Source organism: Podarcis vaucheri (genome assembly GCF_965113315.1).
Source record: "Podarcis vaucheri genome assembly, chromosome: 5".
NCBI lineage: Eukaryota > Metazoa > Chordata > Lepidosauria > Squamata > Lacertidae > Podarcis > Podarcis vaucheri.
Genome location: NC_138763.1, coordinates 77,846,586 through 77,864,372, shown reverse-complemented (window position 1 = coordinate 77,864,372; position 17,787 = coordinate 77,846,586). Strand labels below are relative to the sequence as shown.

Genomic DNA, 17,787 nt, shown 5'->3' with positions numbered 1-17,787 from the left:
TTTACATAAAGCAAGTATATCCCTGAATCTTAAGAACAAATCTATGCCAACTTTTCAAAGGACAAAACTGACTTGGCACCTAATTTCTACTCACCTTTATCAGGAACTCAGCATTGACTCTAATTATGATAATTTGAAGGATTACACAGAAATTCTAATAGCCTCTTGATTTCCTGCTCATCACATTGTTTTGAAGGCTTTATTTGTCTATATCAGATGTAGGAAACCTGTGCACCTCCAGATGTTGTTATATTCCAGCTCTCATCATCCTCACCATCGGTCATGTTGGCTGGGGCTGATAGGGGCTGCCATTCAACAACATCCAGAGGGCCACACATTGCCTGCCCCCGGTCTGTAATCTATCATTAATGCTCAAAAAGTAGTATGTGATACACTATAAGCTTTTGGCTTTCCCTCACCCAAAAATGAGTCAGGGTATTTCCACAGCTCATAATCTCCTAAATCCACAACTACTCTGCCCAACCTCTAGCTGGTTTTGCACAAGTTTCTATCCTGAAATTATGCCAAATTTGTTCCACTTACTTCCACCATCCTGACTCAATATAGGTATGATTGGTCCTTTGATCATCAAACTAATCAGCACTTCTGTGACTGTTCACATACCAAAGACTCTACAGAGAAGCTTCCAGGCAACTGGGTATGAGGGATTGAAGTTTACCAGTCTAGATGGGTGATGGGGGAGCCTCCAGTCCCTTCATGTGTTGTTGGATTCCAATCCCATCAGCCATGGATGTTTGGAGTTGGAGTCCAATAACATGTGGAAGGTCACAGGTTTACGACACCTAGTCTAGACACATAAGCAGCTTCCCATGCTGCTGTTGCACACTCTTGCTGCTTCCACACCACAGACAAATCAAGCCAGAATTAGGCTTGTCGTTTCATCTGAACCCAGGTTTGGACCTGTTTCCCTCAAACAAATGTCAAGCAGTGAGCAAAGAACAAGCCTTGGTTACTACTTGTGATTTGTTGGAAGGAAACAAACTATGAGCCCAGATTTGGACAACACAAAAAGCAAACAGGTTTGTTTTAAATTAGGAATCAGAAAACATTTTCAGCCTGAAAACTATACTGCCATCTGGACAACCTTCTGGGAGTGGAGACCACATGCTAGTGCCGGGAAGGCAAAAGTGGGTAGCTCCTTTCTATAGTACATTAGTTTCTACACATGCTCACACACCTCTCTTTGTCCAGCCAGATAAAAAAAGAGTCATTATCAGCGTCCAAGGACACATTCCAGCCAAGCAAAAACTCTAAAGGAGAATGTGAGTTAGGGCCAGTTAGGGGTGTAGTTTGGGGAAACAGTGTTGTTGGGGAGGGGGCTTTATTCGGAGAGAGTCCCAAAGTCTGGGAAGAGGCCAGTAGGGCTGCATTTGGCCCCTGGGCCATAGGTACTCCATCCTGTTTCAAACTTTGGCTTAATGTGATGTGTGAACTAGGCCAGTTAGTGCATTCCACTGAACTCTTTCATATTACTTATTTCACTGATTTTCTAGCCCTAAGCAACTTTCACTGCACAGCTTATAGCATTGACAATTAATGAACCACCAAATATGGAAGACATGCTAAGATAATAAGGAGCATCCTGTTGGACCACAACAGAGGTCTATCTAACCCAAACTCTATGAGAAGATGGGCCTAGGCAAATTCAGCTAAGCAGCCAAAGTAGTTCCTCGTCCAGGTGTAGTCCAGTATAATAGAAACTAGGCATTCATTTGGGAATGAGACCCCCTGAATCTCAGGGGTCATGGATTTGAACGACATGTTGGGAATGTAGCACATCCGTGTGTTGCTGTTTCGAACAGGGGCATGTCCACAGCAGGAACTGCATATAGCAAAGTCCAGATCCCAGGGTAAGGGGCAAATAATGCCAGTTCTCAGTTCCAATTCTGCCCACAATATAAAATAGGAGCAGGTTTTTGCTCTATTCAAAAGAGAGCATATATATATATATATATATATATATATATATATATATATATATATATTTGCTTTCGTAGATTTTCACGGGTACAGGAATGCAGGTTTTTTCTCGTAGGTTCTTGTCAGCTGGAAGGTTTCCTCCCCGTATATATACACACACACACACACACACACGCTTACCAGTTAGTATTCAGTCTTTGTTTAGTTCCCAAATAGCATTCGCACAACATACGTAGCCCTTTAGTTATCATCCTTTTATATTCTTAAGAACATTGCTGAAGATCTTAATTTCTGCCCATACTTAATTTATATAGCAGCATCTAACTGAAGCTGAGAATGCAAATTCTCAAACTACTAAAAAAAGGATGTCACCACTCAACTTTTAATAAAATTGATTGGAATACATCCTTACTTTGCAAATAAGCTTTCTAGGGTATGGATAATTAAAAATGCAAAAAAATCTACCATAAGCAAATGAAAATGTTTACACAAAAAAGGTAGCCACTTTATATTTCCCCTGAGATAATTCAAGCTAGTGCTTCACAATATATCAGTTTTACTAGTTTTCTACTCTATTTTAGTACAGTACAAGTCAACAAATTTGTCTTTTCTATTGTGCATAAAGAACAATATCCCATTTTAGATCAAGCTGTTGCTAGTTAATGAGTAATATTAATAAATCATGCATTGCTGGAAAAGCCACTACTTCCTTAATTTGTTACTCTGGCACATTGCTGATTGAGAGATCTCTTAGAAAAGCTTCACAGCTGAAAGAAAAGTTTAATTTTCCAAATATAGCAATGTGTCACATACTGTTATCAAAGTATGACTTTTATGAACACATCTCCACAAATATCAAACAAATATATTTGGATGAGCATACATGCTGATAACATGAACAAACGGGACAAACACGCACTTTAAAAGCCATGAAAGGGTGGAGAACAAGCAAACTTTCAGGATAGATGAAAGAAAGGTTTCAGGTAGCTTTTAAGATCTATTATTAAACGATTTGATAAAGCTGTTAAGTTGCAGTTATATCGTTAAGTGAAAGAGGTGCTGAGGTTAGACCACAGACTCGCATGTGTCTGATGTTTTTGCTTGAAAGAACAGAATGCTACACAATGAACAGTGCGTGCAAAGGGAAAACTGCTACTGGAGCACAGTGAGGGATATGAGTGAGAAGTACAGACTCACTCTGTCTGCGTTGCGGTGGAACAGTCCGAGGGATGCCCTGGAATGAGCCCTGCCAGGGAGAGAAGGAAGGAGCAGAATACCCACCCTGTGCAGAGAAAGATGGGGGAGAAAGAATAATAAAAAAGAGAACGGAGAGGGGGCAAACAGCACCAAAAGCCACATTGTTCCTCTTACTAAGAACAAGTACTTTTAAATCTGAAATAGTTGAAAAGATCAGCAAGGTTTGTAAAAGCTCGATTCTGGAAAATATTTGAAGGAAAAATTGGCTTTAGGTATTCGAAATGTATTTATTAAATGCAACACCAAGTCAATCAAGACAAGAATAGCCTTTTTATATACATTGTAAAATTGTTTCAGAGTACCTGGTGGAAGTAAGTGGTTTGTTTATCAAATTCTAATTTATTATAAAGATCAGCGAAGACGTCCAAAGAACAGGGAAGGCTTTAAAAGTGTGTGCCTTTCAAACCTGAAAAGATTACAGCAAGGAACTTGGGGTAGATTCTCTATTGCCTGCATACCTCAAGATCTTTGAAAGATGTTTTAATGGGACCCACACTTTACACCTGGGATAAGATGTTAAGCCTGACGTACACAAATAATTACAACTCACAAAATCCAATCAGCATAAACACAAGACAATACACTAATTAAAATGGCTTACTGAAATTGTAAAATTCTTAGAAGTCCTGGGTAAATAGAAATAGCTAGACTGGCACCCAAAGGGCAGAATAGGTCCTAGATGCACTCCCTCTCTCGGTCATCACATTTGTCCAACATCAGAACACTTGAAGAGGAGTGTTGGTAGAAAGCTGAATTTGTGGGCAGGGTGATGTTGAGAAAGGACTTTAGCGTCAACATGAGCAACTCAAACTGGGTTTGAAAAATCAAATGGTGGTCAGTGAAGCTCTTTTGATACTGAAGGGAGATGTTTCTAATGAGATGCCCTGGTTAACAGTCTCATGGTACAGTGTCTATCTGTAGTTTCCAAACCATCTTTTAAGGATAGCCCCATATATAATACATTCAGACTAACAAAAATGTTATCTGATCATGGATAATTGCAATCGAGTTCATGCTTGGGTTTTAGGTTTGTTTCAGACTGTAAAAAGACGTAGCTCCAAAAAAGCTTAAATAGTTTAAGAAGCAGTTAAAAATTATCCATGGCAATTGCCTTTCATTCCAGCCACTGCATAGAACAGTTGCCACGTGAAGGCCAGTTCATGCATCCCCTGGGCAGTAATCATCATGTGAATATCAATCTCCATTTTAATGTAGAAAAAGGGGTGCCTGGTTTGTTTGTCTCCATGCTAATAAATAGAGAAATGCCCTTTTGAGGATAGTGAAACCACGTCCTCTCAATTTGTTCTGCAGCAGGTGCACACATGCATGAAACCTGAGTAACTCGGTCTTTTAAAAATACATTTGGCAGCCACAATAGGACTTGCTCTCAAATAATGTGCACAGGACTGCTACTTTAGAAAGAGTGGACAGATTTTGCTAAGTTGAAACATAGGGAATAGTAGTCATTATATTGTGGTGGAGGTTACACACACACTACATTTAAATCTGACTTACATAGCTAGATAGAGGGGAAATTTCAGATGAGACTAAATTCTTAAAACAGCTCTATAACCTGCATATGTGGATTCTATATATTATGCTGAGCTCCAGAAAACAAAAGCTTGCAATACAAGCAGAACATTCAGCAACTTTGCTTGATGTTACAAGAGATATTGGTGATACTTTTGATAACATACAATGAACGGTACAATGGTATGAAGAATAGACAATATAGTATTGCAAAACAGTTATGTAAATATCCATTGCTTTGGTTGCCTATGTGAAGAATCAACTCTGAGCAACCTTTAAATAAGATTTCTTCCTTTTCTACAAGGCTGCAGTAAATCTATAGTGGTTTGGTTGCACATCAGTAAACCATAGTTAAACATATGAAATAATAAAAGTTGTTTTTTCCACTGGTGGACTGCAAAGTTGCTACGATCACTTCTTCCTTTGGCTGAACCCCTAGCACATAACTTGCACTCTTCTAAATCAGCTATTAACAATGAAGGTTTTTCTTTAATAAATTACAGCAAAGAAATACACAAATGGTGGCATTATAAAGCTGCTAGCATGCCTGCCCTCCCATCTCTCTCTCTCTCTCTCTCTCTCTCTCTCTCTCTCTCTCGTGTAATATTTATGTGAGAGATGAATTAACAGCTGTAATTCCTAAGGTAATGCTGTAACCTTATTGCAGAGGGGGTGTAAAAGGGAAGTTTAAAAATGGGCTTAAATGTTTCCCTCTGTCGTAAGCTGCGGAGCTGGCCTACCTATTTGTGGAAACATAAAGCTGCTGCATTCTTTTTCTCCCCCCTTGACAACTAATGGGGGAGGAGAACTGAAAATTAACCATGGGCAGAGCCAGAAGTAGCACAACTCAGGGATAGGTTGCAGATTTTGATACATCACCATCGTGCCTGCCCTGAAAACTGCAGCAACAGAAGCTCTGTAGTCGATTTGGTAAAACACAAGCCCGTCCTTTTGAAGCAAGTGTCCAGTCTACCCCTATTAAAATGAAAGGGAAAGTGACACTACCACACACTTTGGGCTAATTAGGGTCCATTTTATCCCTAGCAACTTCTCAAAATTGGGTAGGAAAAATAACTTCACATTTTGCCTATCATCATAAATTAACGCACGCCCCCCGCACTGTGTGTGTGTGTGTGTGTGTGTGTGTGTGTGTGGAGGAGGTTATACACCACTTCAAGAATGGTTCTCCTATATTTAAAATAAATTATTACAGCACACTGCAGAATTCCATCAGACCACAAAAATCGATTTTACCGCAGGAGGTTAATTCTGTTCCAAGCTGATTTTTATCTTGAAAGAAACGTTACTTAGTGCAAACTTACAACACTGAAATTTTATATGGGGGGGGAGTAACTTCTGGATTCAGCTAGTGTTAAAATCTAAGCAAGGATTCAAATTCCTGGAATAGTCAGGTAGGCTTTCTGGGGATAGCTCTAAGTACGGGTCATTAAGGTAGCAAAGAAAGTGGCTCTGTGTAGCAGATGTGTGTAGTTAGTAAGATAAAGACTTGTGAGCTGAGTTTTGTGTGTGTACGTTAGAAGCTGGAGGAAGAAGTATGCCTGATTTCTGCTCGTACCCAAGGCTGTGGCTATGGGTGAAGCAAGACTCTTCTGGGATGTTAAAGCAGTGAACCCCTCCACCATAGGCTCAGGTTGTAAATAAACCATATATCATAAAGACACCACAGTCTCTGCTGTTCCTCATTCTGAAGGAAACACAAACTTGGGTGCCTGGAAACCCTGGAATCTCACACTGCTCTGGGATTGAGGTGGCATGCAACAATATCTTGTTCTGGGTGGATGGGGGGAATATTAGGAGAAACATTCAACCCCTTTCATTATTTACTATGGGCCCAGTATTTCAGCTGGTCATTTTTTGTTATTGTTTCTGTTCTGCTATAGGAAAATGACAGTGGTTTCTAATAATACTTCTTGTTTTTGTTTTTATTATGCATTTTGTGTTTTGATGCTGTGAACCACCCTGAGATCTTTGGATGAAGGGCGTTAGACAAATTTAATAAATAAATAAATAAACAAAATTATTCAATATGGGGGTCTCAACAGGTCAACTGAAACATGCCTATATGCGTATATCTATCTGTATACTGAATTAGTTTCAAATGAAAATAGTAAGAATAAAAATATAGAATATTATAGAATTTGTTGATGAATCAGTGAGGTTCATTTAAATTGTCCTTCAAAAATTATTCAAAGTAGATTAGAGTCAGAATGTCAAGAAGAGTCAAATCAGGAATTCTAAGTTTATAGTTTTGCTTTAACCTAATCAAGTATGAATTCCAGTACATATTGCACTGTGCTAGTTTTATTTGCCTACAACAGGGGTCAGCAAGGTTTACCTTGCCTGGGCTGGTTCACTCCAGCAGAGATCCCTCCATGGGCCGGATCATGAACACACTCGCGATTTCAGGCATCTGCATCGACATGATTTCTGGCGCCACGGAAGCAAGTCCCCGCACCGTGCTGGTTTAGTGCAGCACGTGGGAACTCACTGAGTGGGCGGCTCGGGGGCTGGTTAAACGACCCCTGTGGGCCGCTTGTGGCCCACGGGCCTTAGGTTGCCAACCCCTGGCCTACAAATATACAAAACACATCCAATCACTATGATCTGAGTATGGTTTTTTTGTTATTTGTTCTTCCAAATCATGTACTGAAAAATGTGAAAGATGTTTTTTCAGCACAAAACCCTAAAGCTCACTTCTAGTCCACAACAAAATGTCCACTAACAACTCATAGAAATCGTATAGGAGAGGCTTCTGGGGCAGTTTCATAGAATAATTTACAACTAAAGACCATATAGTACTTCTCAAATCATGCCCTGGTTTGCGTAGCATGTTAAACTACTATTTTCCCTAATACTGCCACTGCCACGAAACAAGTCAGAGTTTGGATTGTGATGACACCTGAACCCAGGCTTTTCATTTGTTTCACAGCCTACAAACTGTAAACAATAAGCAAAGAACAACCTTGGGATACTGCTTCTCTCTTTAGAGAGAAACAAGCCAAGGTTCAGGCATCACAATCCAGATGCTGGCTTGTTTCCTGGCAACATACCCACACTTAGCAACAGGAACTTTTCAGTAGTGTGCACTAGTACACTGCATGTTCACATTAAAATATGGGCTTGTTTTTAACCATAGTTTAATGTGCCATGAGAACTACAGCAGTATAATGCCGTTTCAGGGCAATTCTTTTAGTGCTATTTTGCCTCTAGTTTACTAATAGTTGAGCAGGACAGAACTACAGGCCTAATTATGCCACAGCAGGTCCACTGTTCCATTTGTTCGTGTCTAGCCATATTATGAAGTCCACACAGGTGCCCGTACCATTTGTGGCACACATTCTGCATACTAGCAACCCATAAACTACATACTGCACTGCTAGGAAATTCCATTAAAAATCAGTGATGTGTAGAGCATGTGACATCATAGAACACTTTGTTGCCATTTCAACAGTCAAAATATATTGCTACAGTTTGCACATAATTTTTTTCTTTACCCTAGAAAAGATGCTCAACCATCAATGTTGAATAAGATGCATAGAATTAGGAAATCCTCTCTTTCCTCCCCAGAAATATGAAAACACTAACCTCAAATTAGCTAAAAGGGGTAAGGACAAGTGAACCCCAATTTTTCTCATTCAAATCTAGAACTAGTGCAATTTCTGCTGGTGTCCAGCGTTATTCGGAAATCCAAAAGGATCACAATTTTCTTCCGAGAGCTATTTCATATTTTGGGTAAATGTGTGCTCCACTGCTGCTGTGCATTATGAATGCTAATGGAGAAGATGTTCTACTAGAATCCATCAAGCTTGTAAAGAATTATATTATCATCTACACCAATACTTCAGATTCCAAAATTGGAAACAGAAATAAACCCAGGACTAAAATTTGACAGTTATTAAAAAGACAAAGAGGTAACATTGCCAGGAAAATATGTACTGGTAAGAGATTCTCATGAGATTTGAAAATAGTGGGTTATAGCCAACTAAGTTATACTCACAGCAGACCCGCTGAAACTAATTGACCTAAGTCACTAATGTCCATTCATTTCAATGGAACAATCCTGAATAGGACAAATATTGGATACACTCCAGTGAATTTAATCCATAAGAATTAAATATAGACTACAGAACCCATCTAAAATGATTTACTAAGATCCAAAATGGTTTTTCGATTCTGGAATGTCTGCAGTTCATATTAAAGTTTAATATGAACTACATTAGCACTATATTGCATTTTGATGGCATTCCTAAAAATGATGCTTAGGAATCAGGAAGGACTGGAAACTGAAATCCTACTTATCTGAAATCCTAAATTGTATTTTTAAGACTCAAATGAGAGTCAACACACACACACAAAAATACACAACTGTTTGTCTCCGCCACCTGATAAATAACTATGTATATACAATGTAGCAGATTGCAAAACATCTTTAAAATTATATACAACTAAAAAGAAGAAATTGAAAGAACCCTAGGTAACATGGCAAGATGACAAAACCTAATGGATCTAAACCAGGAGCTATCTTACATAAACAACTGTAACTTTTGATCAACTACTCACAGCACTTTTCCTCCAGGAGGTCTGTGTGTATTTGTCAGCATATGTGCACGCAGGCTGTTCAGATATCTTGCTGTCTCTGTCGCAGACACACCTAACAGACTTTATGCATACACAAAAGACAAACGATTTGATGATTATTTATTACGCTTTTTAGTTACTTTACATAACATCTCAAAATGTCTTACAGATAGTATAATACACAATATAACATTTAGCAAATGAATTAAACAAAATATGAGGTAGTAAGGCCATAAAATAATCCCTCCATACTCTCATGGGTTTTACCACCACAAAACAGGCGCCACAAACTGCTGCTAAGAAAGACGAAAAGGATGGATACAGAGGTCCAAAGGCTGATCCACATAATAGACATTAGAAATACTTAATTCAAGTGTAAACTGAACAGTGTGTAAACTGTACACAAACAGCACTGCAGAATATAAAGAGTTGTAACCCATCAAGTTATTCCATTAGTTCAAGGGCTTCCACCTGCAGAACAAGACTTCCTCTTCCCATGCACCCCCCGCAAACCTCCCAGATCTCCTCCAGAAAGTTGGGGAGAAACCCATAACTGATGTGGGGGGTTAGTAGCAAGGACAGGAAATGAAAGTCCCATCCCATTGTGCAGTTGGAAGTCTTGCACTAAACAGAACAAGGTCATGGGTTACAACCCAGTGTCTCCCAGAAAGGAACCTAGACTCATATACCGTATTTTTCGCTTTATAAGACGCACCAGACCACAAGACACACTTAGTTTTTGGAGGAGGAAAACAAGAAAAAAAATATTCTGAATCCCAGAAGCCAGAACAGCATGAGGGATCACTGCGAAGCAAAAGCAGCGATCCCTCTTGCTGTTCTGGCTTCTGGGACAGCTGCGCAGCCTGCATTCGCTCCATAAGATGCACACACATTTCCCCTTACTTTTTAGGAGGGAAAAGGTGAGTCTTATAGAGCAAAAAATACGGTATATCCTGATACTTTTATACACTTAAATTTATCACAGTTATCTGCAATTAACATGAAATATTTCCAAATCATTCACAGCAATTTCAATTGTTTGGAGAGTTTTTCATTTTCATTTTATTTTTAAATACCTCCTTCCATAATAGTTCCCCTGAATGTGTTAATATTGTAATTTAGGCTTTACATTATAAGAAACATCATCTGCTGCTCTTTAAAGTATAGTTAGATTACTCATGCCAAGTCTTATCACTTGATACAAATTGCTAAATGCAGCTGCATTAAGAGTAAAATAAATTGACAGTGTGATATGTTAAAATGAAGAATGGTGCGGTTTGAACTCTCGTTATTTCAAAATCCTGTGCTCTAAGTTAACATACACAGCACATGGCCATAATATGTAAGAACACTAAGGTATCATACTTCTGATGCAGGAATTCCTGTGACTGTTCCAATTTACATAAGCAGCTCCTATAAAAGGATTTCCCACTGACTTAAATATTGAATTTAGTCCCACACAAGTGAACAAGAAGCGCTGTCACATTGCTTTATAGAAATTATGGTAGATATCACATTCTCTGCAGAGTATACTGTATAATATACTCACAAGCCGATCCTCTAGTTGTTTGATTGTTTCATCCTTTTTCTTTAAATCTTCTTTAAGCTGTGTGATCTCATTCAGCAAATCATCAGTCTGCCAAACAAAAAGTGGAGATCTTAATGTTTTCCATGAAGTAGATAAACATAATTCTTATCTGTCCAGGGGGTCAGGGAAGAGAGAAAGTAAAATCTTTGTCTAGGAGCAAATTGCTTTTTAAAGTTTAGGCTCTGCATTATTTTCATTACCAAATGTTGAGAAAGAAAATGAAAAACAAAACAAAACTGCAAATATTGGCCGCATTATGGTATCGTAGTTAACAGTGGCGTAGAATGGGGGGCTGAGGGGGGCCATCACCCCAGGCAGTTTTTTTGGGGGTGCATCATAGCGCTCTGCCGCATGGTGAGTTGTTGTGTCCTCAGCTGCCCTCCAGCTGTAGGGTGCAGTGAGAGGATTCAACAGCATATGACACCCTTCCTGTGAGCCCACTGCCACTCACAAAAGCAGCACTTGGCTTGCAGGGGCCAGGGTGATGCCTGTTGCTTTGCAACAGCTTGCGGTGCCCCATAAGTGTGCCCTGCTTTTCAGCAGTGGGCAGCGGTCGCTCTGGCAACATACCCTACCCCACACAGCATGTCCTGAACGTACCCTGGTGTATGCATGCCCTGGACACGGGCGGTGAATGCTCCACCACTGGTAGTTAAGCTATGGTTTGAAAGTTCTGGACAATTAAATGGACAACTAACTATAGCTTACTTTGGGACAACAGACCACTGGGTGATATCAAACTACATCAAACCTACTGAAATAGACTTAATCTGATTTCCCTGAATCTACTCCAACATTATGTCTGAAGTTATGATCCTCCCTTAAGTTTGGTTTGTTTGCAATCCTGCCCAAGCCTCTTACCAAATACATGTGGCAACAGCAGCAAGAAAACAAAATCTGCTCCCTAGGCCAAGTGTTTCTTAGTGGTGCTTTTCCTGAAACTGTCTTCTCTCCTCATTCTGCCTAGCAACATGGTTCTTTGCCTGCCCAGTTTTTCCACCAGAATTCTTATCTCTCAAAACAGTCTGCAGAGTTTGCAGCTGCTTTGCAAAGAAATAAAAAAATTAAAGGAACTCCTCTCCTTGTCACACCGACTAAGGGTAAACAAGATAATTCAATAAATAAATAAATAAATAGTGCTGACCTACACACTTGATGCTTTCCCATTAGCTCCTTCATTCAAAAGGGTCAACTCTGAAATAAGCACAGTTGGTTTACCTTATAAACTGGTTCAGGCTCCTGCAGTTCTGGGCTTGAAGGAAGTGAAAATGTGATGTTGTGGAGTGACACATTTTCATCATTCTGCAAGAAGTGAAAGGTTTCCATTTATTTGAGCACCTAAATCCTATAGTATTTGAATGATAAATACTACTAATTCCTGGATTATTCCTGACATTTTGAACAGACCTTGGGAGATCTGGTAGTTTCCAAATGGTTCCATCTTATCAGAGTTTTATTTCAAACACAGGCTTCCAAAACTAGATAGTGAGATTTGCTAATAAATTGTATGCACTGATTTTACTTTGCATTTTAGTTTCTCAGCACTAAGAATCTATCAGGTTCCTGAAATTGTCAAACAATTTCTGGTATCCATCTTCAAAGAAACTTTCCCCCCTAGCAGTATTCAACATGTTAAATACTAGCTTTATTATGAAATTGCTTAGAGAGAGAGAGAGAGAGAGAGAGATGAAAGAAAGTGTTTCTTAATGCCTAGACCACACAATGATTTATTCAAGAATTATAAGGGCTGGAACTTAATTTGTTACTTCTAGTTTGTTTGCTGAATAATTTAAAAAAGGTCACATAACTGTGGGGTGTTATACCATTCCACTTCACTACAACTTTTTGGTTCAGGGATTTACAGGAATCTTGCATCCTAGAAGGCTATTGAACTACATAAAAGTGAAGCTTGCATTTAAACTATTTCCTATGTGTAACCAGGCACTTTGGTTATATGAGTGCAACAGATTTGGTAAGATTGAGATTGTAAATTTGTGTTTTGGCTGCACCACTAAAAGGGGGGGGGGTCCTCCATTCAAAACATTTCCACCACAAGTGATGTTCACTTCATGAAGTGTTCTACTGTACACTATTTACAGTGCACCAATTGGTATAAAAAAACAATAAAAATGAATGTTTAAAAAAGGTGCTTGGGGATAGGGCTTGTATCTGCACCTTCTCCTCGGCTTGCTGGTTTTCTATATACAAGAAGACATTCAATCATGTGAGCATCCCCCACCTGCAGTTTGAAGTGGTATAGTCCAGAGGCAGGATTAAGGCCTAGTTCTCACTGGAGTGCAACAGCAAACTGAATATCACTATTTCCCGCCAGGATCCACACATAATAGGTTGTTACACTATATCCCTAGCTTGATAGGACACATACAGTGTAGCACCTTTGTGCATTCAAAAAAGACCAGGTTACATATGGTTACTTTTTTAAAAAAGCTCCCCTTGAAATATTCAGAGTATTTGAAAACAACCTTTTTTTCCAATTTTACTTTCCGTCTACATGGCATATATTGAATTCTTCTTATACTTCCCAGACTAGCTGAAAGATACATAATCACCATAGACGACTTAGTTGTTTTTAAGAACTAAGAATGTTGGGCTTCTTCTGTTCAAAGGGACCTCATCATTAGTGACATCATAACTGTAATAAGCAAACTTCCTCTACTAAGCCAGCACTGTACTGATATGTTTGAAAATGGAAGATTTCAATTAATCATACATTTTACCAATGTACCATAATTTGTACTAGCAGCACACATTTTACTTGGGAGCACAATGATGTGATGTTTTATTTCACTTTCCCCAAGAAAAAGCAGTTTGGGGAGCAGGTACTGAAAACTGTTCCCTCACTACATAGTGCTCTTAGACACAGCTGTAATTGAGAGGGAAAGATGCGCAGGAGGAAGCCTTCAAAATGCTGTGTTTTATATTTTTGTTCCGGCAGGCTCTCCCAGCTGGATAAATGGGTCTTTACCATGAGTGTCCATTTGTTGGGGTTTTAGTATTGTTTTAAATGTATCAGTTGTTTTTGTGTTTTTAATGATCTTACATGTAAATGGCCTTGAGACAGTGGTTTACCAGGTGAGTAACAGATCAACTGTAATAAATAATAATAATAATAATAATAATAATAATAGCAGCAGAATGGCACTTAAGAGCAGTGCTTTACATACACAAGCACCCTGGGAAGCACAGCTCCTAAAGGAAGGAGCATTCCGCCTTTCCATCCAGGCTGCTCTATAGCTAACAGCAGTACTCTACTTGCCAGAGGACCTGACTAGAGGGAGGGCAGCTAGAGTGTCCATTACTGGGTAGGGTTTCTTGAAGCTGAAGTCCTTTCGTACTTAGAAAAGTCAGGTATGTTATTCACAGGTACAAAAATAGAAAGTCTGAGCCAAGACAGTTATGCACAGGAAAAAGGGATGACGTTTACGGTTATTGTTTTCGCAAAGTAACTTCAGAAGCAGGCCTCCCTCTCTCTAGCGAGGCTTAGACTAGACATTTGCAAATCCAGTCCAGAACAATTAGGTTAAACTCAATTTAACTTACACATTTTCAATTCTTTGACTAAAGCTTTGTATGGTCCTATCAATAAAGCTATGTGTGCAAGTCTCTCTAACAATCACATCTTTTTCTTTTTCGAATTATTATGCAGAAGAAAAACAATCCACACGCATGTGAATTAACACCACAGAAATATGAGCACTACAAATCTGGCTAAGAAGTTTTAGAACACTCACAACCATTATTTCATCTAAAGCAGGTGTAGGGAACCCTTGGCCCTCCAGATGTATAACTCCCATCAGCTCCAGAAAACATAGGCAATAGCCAGGGATGATGAGGGTCAGTTCAGCAACATCTGGAAGCCCAAAGGTTCCTCACATCTAATCTAACCCCCTGCACACAGGTTTATTTCCTCCCCATGACAGAACCACATCACACATTCGGCAAAACACGTACTTCTGCTCCCCCTTGCATGAAGGGGAACTTATGAAGTGACCAACATATTTTGCTTCACTTCCATGCGTCTGAGCACAATTACATCACAAACAGTGTTCGAAACTCCTATTGTTCTAGGCTCATTGGCAACAGGGAATTTCATTAGCACAAGTAGTTTCTGAGCACTGGGCACAGTACTGTGCTTAAGATTTCAGGTTAAAACTGCAGAGTAGAAGAAAAAAGAACCTTTTCTGCCTCCCCACTTCCAGCTACTCTCTGAAGACTGGAAATGAGACCCTCTTAAGAATATTAGGGGGGTGGGCAGGGGAAGGACTAGACTATGTGAAAAATGAACGTATTGTTTTAGCTGCATTTTCAGCTATGTATTCTTGTTATAAAAAGAGTGTGCCTAGACATTCCGTTGTTGCGCCCATAACCTAGGTTTAAGGTGCCATTTAGCTCCTAGCTTTCATATTTCAGTTTCTAACACTGATCACAAATGAAGCAATTTAATTCAAATGAAATACGATTGCTCGCTATTTTTTAAAACAACAACAACACCAAGCCACCCTAGTCTTTTACTTGATAATAAAGACTAGAATCAAAGGAAGGTTAGGTCATTTGGTATGGTGGCATGTATGTACACACACACACACTTATTAGCATCAAGTACTGTAACACAAACTAGTGACAGGTGTCCCTTCAATTCCCATGTTGTTAAAAACTTGCTAACCTGATTAAATATTCTTTTCAATTTTAATAACTGAGTTTTCACAGATGTGCAGTCTTGAACCATATGCCGAAGGGTCATTTCATCCAGCATCACAGTGTTTGCCGGCAAACTTCTCAGAGGTGGGTACAAGCTTGGTGCTCCATATCCTTCAAGGTGACCGACAGGAGGAGAGTCAAAATAGTTGCAGCTCCTGAAAAGTGTTTTAGAAATGTTTTAATAGACAATCTTATGATGTACTTCAGTAAGAGACACATTCTAAAATCTTTAATATCAATCAAATATTACTACAGCTATCACTCCATCTTTAATTATGCATAGGGCTCAAATAGTCTTGAAGAAAAAAGGATACCTTTGTTTTTCGACAGCACATGTACAGTATATGCAAGAAAAAGTAGCCTTTTCTACAATATAAACTGTAGACTACAAGCACTAAGTACTTTCAGTCAGCTTTAACCAAATGATTTCTGTTATCTCCTTAAACACCCTTTGCCAAAGAAGTTGTACAGTGGTGCCCCGCAAAAGGAATGCCTCGCAAGACGGAAAACTCGCTAGACGAAATAGTTTTCCGTTTTGGAGGTGCTTCACAAAACAAATTTCCTATGGGCTTGCTTCGCAAGATGACAATGTCTTGCGAGTTCCTGCTGGGTTTTTTTCTCCCCCCCTTTTTCTAAGCCGCTAAGCCGCTTATCAGCTGATCCGATCAGCAGATAAGCCACTAAAAGCCGCTAATAGTGCTAATCCTTCAATGGGCTTGCTTCGCAACACAAAAAAACCGCTAGACGAAGAGAATCACAGAACGGATTCTTTTCGTCTTGCGAGGCACCACTGTACATATTTACACCCCCACCACATGTGAACATAATTCTCTGTTTCCTCGCATCCCCTCCAACATAACACCAGATAATCCTTGTTTATTTGATTTAATCTGACTGGTGTTAAAAACCATCTCCAAACTAATTTATAATAATTTTCTTTTATTATATATAGTTTTAACAACAACAAAAAAAGAGTGAAAAGTAAGGGCCTTACCTGTTCAGATCATTTCTACTATGGGAACAATGGTCAGTATGACCAAGATGATAATGGTCTTGGGCATTCCATCGTTGTGGTGTCCTCTTCCACAACCCCTCCTTCTGCTGTCGAATATTTCTTTCTGGCCGCTCATAACGATTCATATTTTCACAATCCACTACATAGATAATAGAAATTATTTCAATATTCATCTAAATGGAAATATGATCACCCAGAAATGCAAAGTGGCTGCCAGATATAACTCATTACTGATTTACAACGATGTACGGAAATAAGTACAGGAACTGATGTACAACAAATTTGTTTTATCAACTGCTACTGCTGCTAACTTGGTGCTTTTAATTATTTGTATAAAACTGTGATGAGACTTTAATTACTGTTGTTCATCAGTTCAACAGCAAAAGGCAGGATACATATGTTTTAAATAACTGCATCCACAAGGTCACATTACTACTTCAGTTAAGAAACTTGTAATCAAAACTTAAAACTGATGCTGACAGAATTCAGCAGTATTTTTTGTTGTAATGAATAATTCCCTTGCCATCAGAATCCTAAGATTTAAGAGCAACCTTTAAAAGCAACAGAAACAGCATTTCATTTTATGGCAAGATAGATATATGAATATTTAAACAGAAAGCACAATACAAAACAGAAATACAAAAAAAGTTTTAACATATACATTCTATCACATAATGAAAATGAGATTTCAGAGATCTCTCAGTTTGCACGAGCAACAACAACAACAGATTAGTCAGTGAAAGCTGTGACTGGCAGCTACTTACAAGCTATTAAAAGCCAAGTAAAAAATAATAATGAAAAATACTGCCAGGAAGGAAAAGTTTCAAGAAACCCTTTAGGTTTTTTACTTACCCAGACACTTTCTCTTCACATTGTCAGGCCTCGGCTACGAGAAGCTTTTCATAAAACTGAGCAGTCTTATTCTACTGCCTACTCAGACATAGTTTTGCATAAGACTGTGGTAAACAGGCCTTCCTTCCTGCTCATTCCCTGCTTGCGTATTGTTGGGAAATGAGCCCAATTTGACCCTGTGATTTAGAACTACCGCCTTGCTCACTGAGAACATACTTGCTGCACTAGAACGGTTGCTATAAATAGAGTGCAAGTTCCCTCACAGACTCCAAAATGTAACAAGTAA

The 17,787-nt window shown here is 39.0% G+C and overlaps 1 protein-coding gene across 6 annotated transcripts in view; it reads right to left on the bottom strand.

The window, feature by feature from the left end:
* Nucleotides 1-17,787, bottom strand: part of CCSER2 (coiled-coil serine rich protein 2) — a 53,003-nt gene that overhangs the window by 12,858 nt on the left and 22,358 nt on the right. For 3 of the 6 annotated variants that reach the window (XM_082222345.1, XM_082222343.1, XM_082222344.1), the window contains exons 5-10: nucleotides 16,629-16,788; nucleotides 15,600-15,789; nucleotides 12,134-12,217; nucleotides 10,877-10,963; nucleotides 9,310-9,408; nucleotides 3,139-3,223 (exon numbers count right to left, since the gene is read on the bottom strand). In XM_082222345.1, the coding sequence (XP_082078471.1) occupies nucleotides 3,139-3,223; nucleotides 9,310-9,408; nucleotides 10,877-10,963; nucleotides 12,134-12,217; nucleotides 15,600-15,789; nucleotides 16,629-16,788 (705 nt within the window). The remainder of the gene's footprint in view (nucleotides 1-3,138; nucleotides 3,224-9,309; nucleotides 9,409-10,876; nucleotides 10,964-12,133; nucleotides 12,218-15,599; nucleotides 15,790-16,628; nucleotides 16,789-17,787) is intronic. The other 3 variants (XM_082222341.1, XM_082222342.1, XM_082222340.1) reach the window with 1 other exon arrangement.